This window comes from Chondrus crispus, genomic scaffold, assembly GCF_000350225.1.
Source record: "Chondrus crispus Stackhouse genomic scaffold, scaffold_359, whole genome shotgun sequence".
In the NCBI taxonomy this organism is placed as follows: Eukaryota; Rhodophyta; class Florideophyceae; order Gigartinales; family Gigartinaceae; genus Chondrus; species Chondrus crispus.
Genome location: NW_005179254.1, coordinates 3,783 through 9,354, shown reverse-complemented (window position 1 = coordinate 9,354; position 5,572 = coordinate 3,783). Strand labels below are relative to the sequence as shown.

The window sequence follows — 5,572 nt, the reverse complement described above, 5'->3', positions numbered from 1 at the left end:
GCATGTCCGACGAGATCCCCATCGACCCCAAGTTCCCCTCCTTCACCATGGACTACGCTGACACAGCAGACCTGTCCGACATCACCAACGTCCCCAACAGGCGCACACTACGCGACTCTGTTTATCGCTCCCAGGTCCCCGCCCAGTTTGCACGAGCCAGCTTTTCCACCGTCGGCAAGGCCCCTGATGATACCTTTGACGAGTCCGTCCAAGGCCATCCGCAGGACCCACACGTTGACAAGCCCTGGGACAAGAAGCTCGACTTTGCTAGCGTTGCAAAGGCCCCGGTCGCGCGCGGGGGCGACGATGAGGACGACGACGCAGGCTTTGACGTCCCGGATAGACTCACTATGGGGCCAGGTGCTGCAGCTGCGAGGTTGGACCTGCAGCGATGCACTATTCGCGTGCATCGCCAGCTTGTCGACCAGATCAAGACCAATAGCATGAAGCCTGGAACGATCGATTCCTATTCCAGCGCGGAGAACCGCGGCACGGTTGCGGATGAACTCAGTCGCTGCCAGGGCGAATTGTGGTTGAAGAGTCGCGTGCCGATGATGGGGTGGAAGAAGAGGTACGGAAGCATTGTTGACCATGCGTATTTCGGACCGGTCTTGTTTCTATTCAAGTATGATGCTAAAGGCAACGTGGCACTGCATCATTCCATGATGATCGTGTTGGTGGACAGCCATGTGAGGCTAGGGAAGAATTCCACAACAAAGGACAAGGATTATCGCTGCGAGTTTGTTCTCAAGACCACCAAGAGAAGGTATCTCATTGCAGCAAATCACACCATGCGTAGGGATTATTGGCTCAGGAATCTTGAAAGTATTCAGCAACAGGCATCGACAACCTATGGATGACGGAAGTCATGAGAATAGAAAAATGGTAGTCATTAAGTACATGTAATCCTCGCAATTTTTAAGTATTAAGCAGGACATGTAGTCAGCACTCCGAACCGAGATGGAAGGAAGTTGTTTCCGATTTCTAGCTTCCTCTCTGCGAACTGATTTTTGTCGTGGGTGTGCTTGCTTTGCCTGACGTGGTGTTGTGCGCGCATGGTGTAAGAATAAATAAAACCGAGTTACCGCCATGCCTTGGGCCATGCCTTGGAGCGAAAAAGAGGCTACCAAATGCTACCACAAATTTGCAGCTGCGTTCTGCTTCAGCAAGATCCGCCACTATCACAACTCTCAGTCTTTCCTACCTTCCTCGAACGTTTTACTCATTCTCGTTCTTCTGCTGAATCCTTGAACTCTTCCTGCGCTTGTGCTGCGTGAGGTCTAAACTCAAATCATTTTTGTATGTCGACTTGCTGCCGCCCGGGTGACGTTTCGATCGCTTTGCCGGCTTGGCATTTTCCGCTGCTGTAGCATCCTGCTCTTCAACCATCTCAGCGGCTTTCTTCCTTTTTCCTTTTCCGCGTTGTCCAGATGTTTTCTTCTCATTGCCTGGCGTTTGTGGCCCCTTAGTTGCATCCTTTTCCGTTTCAACGTACGATACGGGCGTCTTCCGACGGCCAGACTTTCTAACTTGGACTTGCTCTACAATCTTGGTAGCAGCACGGGCAACAGTGTTACGGTTTGTTTTGCGAGTGGTCTTCGTTTTGGACGGCGGAGTATATAACACTTGATCCCCCTTCTCTGGAGGAGGTAAATCCCGAATTGAATATCGATTTTTGTGTGAAGTTGGGGCAGTGAATTTCTTAGGAAACAAGCGATTATTGTTCCAAGCCTCATCCGTGGCGGCAAAAGAGCAAATGGGACAGTCTTCCATGTTATGGTTTCGAGCTGGGCAGTACTCTCTTCCAAACAGGATTATGCGAGTGTGTAGTTGACCCCACGTCTCCGGATCTGGAAACCATTTCTTCAACGACTCTTCCGTTTTCATGACAGATTTGGCATCGCCGCACCCCCATCGGCATGCCAATCTATGGATGTGAGTGTCCACCGGAAATGCTGGTTTTTGAAAAGCTTGCATCATGATAACACTCGCAGTCTTGTGTCCTACTCCAGCAAGACTCTCTAGATCGTCAAAATTGTCTGGGACTTTGCCTTGAAACTTGTCGACAATGTCTGCTGAGAGCTTTGCAAGATTCTTTGCCTTCTGCGGGGCCAGGCCAATTTGCTTAATGATTTCACGGATGTTGTTCTCGCCAAGCTCGCGCATGTCCTCGGGCGTGCCCCCGACTCGAAACAGTTCGGGGGTTATTTCATTCACTTTGATGTCCAGTGACTGGGCCGATAGGACGACAGCTACCAGCAAGGTAAAGGGATCCGAGTGATCCAAGAATCCTTCGGGAGCTTGTGGATACACTTCCTCGAGCCTTTTCATGATCAGACTGCCCTTTTTCAACATTGCATGCACATCTGCGGCCTCGATGTCATCATCCTTGGTTCCTTTCCGAGCCATGTTGGGCGTGGTCTTGGCCGATGTGGTCCTTTTCGATGTTTGGTGCGGATAAGGTATTGTAGATATGGCGCGATTCCTTGTCAAATGCAGAATGGTGGTAAAGTTTCCGAAAACGAGGCTGCGAGGACGTCTATTCGATGTGAACGGGGGGTCAACTCGAAATGAAGAATATCTAATCCCGCGAATATTTGTCAACGTAGTCAGACCGAAGCAGACCGCTCTTGTCGACATGCAACTAAACCCCTTTTCCTACTACGTAACCTTGGGAGTGGTGAGGCGGTCGCGTTATCCAAAAACAATGTTGTGTCCACCTCAAAAATGACTAATGCGCAATCAAGCACACCGATCTGTACCGTACTGTACCCATGGGAACTGTAAAAAGGGAGTCTTTTGATCTGTTGCTGTACTTGTAGAAATACTGAAAAATCAGGCTGGAAAATACAGTAATTGGAAAAAAACGGTGACACCGACGAACGGTGTTTTACTCATCCAGGTCTTCCGACGAACGGAAGCTTCTGACCTTGATGTGTTGTGTGTATCTGCCTTTTTCGCTGGGCTCTTCATTCTTCTCGCTAGTCGAGTCAGAAGCCTACCCTTTTATACTACCCAACCCAGTTCGCTCACATAAACCAAATTGCGAGGAACTACAATACGACCATAAAAGATCGTTATACTCTCATACAAACAATAGTAAATCACCAATAGGAAGTGAAAGTTCAGTCCTACATAGCAAGTCATCATTACGAAGAAGAATACACCCGGTCCCATGCCATTCGTTTCATAGGACAATACTCACACTCACACTCCCACCACTTAAAAAGACGAGCCATTTGGAGAGCGAATAATCCATTGTTCAACAGGATTCAAATCTACACCAGTACGCATCAACTCGTCAAGGGACTTGCAAAACTTGGGCTTGGTTAAACCGTCTGCAATATTGGGCTCGGACCGCACAAGTCCCACATTCGATATTTCGTTCTCGTTGTACGCCTGCCGAGCTGCAGAAATGTCTATCATAAGTCGACGTTCAGATGTCGAAGAAGCTTTGGTAATCACATCGAACATCTGCTTCGAGTCGGTACGCATCTGAATTGGTATCTTCTTGCGATAAAGACCCTCCAAATCATGCTTAAGCATGTATGCGCAATCAAATCCTTCCGTAAAGGCGTATACCTCCCCACCCAATATTGAACGAACAATACGTTTTGACTTCTTACTCGCAAATTCCAAGACGTGACAACGATTTGAAGCATCACATATAAGCACAACGAAGCCGATCTGGGATGAGAAGTCTTCATTGCTTCCAAAAGATGCGTCCGTGTACACCTGAAGGCTTAAGGTGTCTTCCTGAAGTATGTTGTACCTCAAGCCTAACTCAGGCGTAGCTTTCATACGTTTTATGGCACTGTTGAGATGTTTGATGTGCATCAAACCGACAGTTCCTCCTTCTTCTTTTGTAACTTGGGCCGCGCGATTAGCTAAGCAACATATATCTGGGCGCGTGTGGGTTGCCCATGCCCCCTCTGCCCGACGGCTCCGGTAGAGTTCAAAATCCGCATCGTTTGGTAATATGCCTATTTCGGAAATGTAGTCACGTTGACTAATCATAAATTCTCCGAGAGAAATTGTTTTGAGTTCACAGCCAAAGAACTCAAAGTTATCCCAAACTCGTTCGCGGGACTCAAACTTCAGTAGGGTTGCATTTGTCATTTTTTGGAAGGCTTCATTACCAGCGAGAAGTCCGTCATCGAAATAATTCCCCATACAGCCTTCAGGTTCATCGTCCTCCTCAGTTTTCCTTTTGGACCCACCAGGTACAATGATGTACAGAGAAGGGTCTCCAGCAGTAGGGGTCATGTGCAAGTCTTGCTTGGCATGGCGATCAAAAGTGACACCCCAATAATCACCACTGTCCCCGTTCCCGTAGAGCGGCTTGCGAAGGTCAAGTGCTTCTTCTTCTGTAATGTTGAAGAACTTTAAGTCTTTGCGTTTCGGTAAGATGTATACCTTGCGAGAAAGCTCTTCATCACTTTGAAGATAGGCCTGTTTTACGTCGTGGCTGAAAATGCGATGTCCCATGACGCCTGCAAATGAAACAATGACTCGAACGGAGCGTTGTCGGAGGTCGGTTGTATTGTGTACCAAGAATTCCTTGTCCTTATCCATGTGACCCTGAACAACGAAACGAGCTTTGCGTTTCTCGTCGTCAGTCCCAAACCCCTTTATAGTCAGCACAAACCGTCCACCAATGGTGTTAGCGCCTCGTGGTAAGTCATTTTTCTTGACAACGACCCATGTGCCCCTTCTTGCAAGTCCGTCTACTTCGCTAGCTTTCGCCTCCCGAAAGTAATCGGAATCACGATTTGGGTCATTTGGCGACAATACCTTGGTTGGTAATATATCTCTTTCCTCCCAAACACAAAACTCATCATTTCGGATAGGTTCATCCGTAGCAAGCTTGAGGGCTCCGACATCTCGACGGAGCGCTGCCACTAAGTCATCAAACTCCTTAGAGAAAGCAGGTCGAGGGACCTCAGAATCCTGCACAGCGCGAGTCTGTGAGGGTTGCGATAGAACAGCCCTAGTTTCCCCCTCAGTGTTCTCATCTCGTCTGTACAGTTTGATTTTATCCATGGAGAACTTCGCCAGTCTTGCCTTTGACTCCACAAATACGTGCTTACCGAAGATATCACATACTTTGTGCGGACCGACCCACTCGTTAACCGGTGGTTCTCTGTAGACCAAGACTTCGGAGCCAATGGCTATATCGGATGAAGTAGCTGCGGGTATATTAGACCGAAGTGCGGTATTTATGCGACGCTGCGAAATGAATTTGGCCATCTCCATGCGTGCAGATTCCATTGCTTGCATACGCTCCTTCTGTTTTGGAAGGTCTGACGGTGCCAGGACTGTTCGAGGCATGATTCCAAACACTAACAAGGTCGGCACTAGCCCCTTTGGTCCAGCTGTGTCATTGACGGCTTTGACAGCAATCTTGAGTGCGTATTCCTCCCCAATGTTCGGAAGTCCGCCCTGACTTTTTTATAAACCTGTCGGAGATACGCATGATACCTCTCGCCTTCACCAAGAGCATTGTGTTGTTCCACTCCTGACAATGTTAGCTCAATTCCGGCCATGTGACAAAGTCCTTCCCAACGCCTTG

At 48.5% G+C, this 5,572-nt stretch overlaps 3 protein-coding genes; 1 reads left to right on the top strand and 2 right to left on the bottom strand.

Moving 5' to 3' along the window:
* Positions 1-2: 2 nt before the first annotated feature.
* On the top strand, positions 3-860 carry CHC_T00000547001 (hypothetical protein). Its single transcript, XM_005718029.1, has one exon. It carries the CDS (start codon positions 3-5, stop codon positions 858-860), a length of 858 nt encoding a protein of 285 aa, XP_005718086.1.
* Positions 861-895: 35 nt separating this feature from the next.
* On the bottom strand, positions 896-2,640 carry CHC_T00000546001 (hypothetical protein). XM_005718028.1 is given in 2 exon segments: positions 896-1,218; positions 1,219-2,640. The coding sequence occupies 1 exon segment, from the start codon at positions 2,638-2,640 to the stop codon at positions 1,219-1,221; it is 1,422 nt and encodes a 473-aa protein (XP_005718085.1). The 3' UTR covers positions 896-1,218.
* Positions 2,641-3,006: 366 nt separating this feature from the next.
* On the bottom strand, positions 3,007-3,147 carry CHC_T00000545001 (hypothetical protein). Its single transcript, XM_005718027.1, has one exon. It carries the CDS (start codon positions 3,145-3,147, stop codon positions 3,007-3,009), a length of 141 nt encoding a protein of 46 aa, XP_005718084.1.
* Between the last annotated feature and the right edge of the window lie 2,425 nt (positions 3,148-5,572).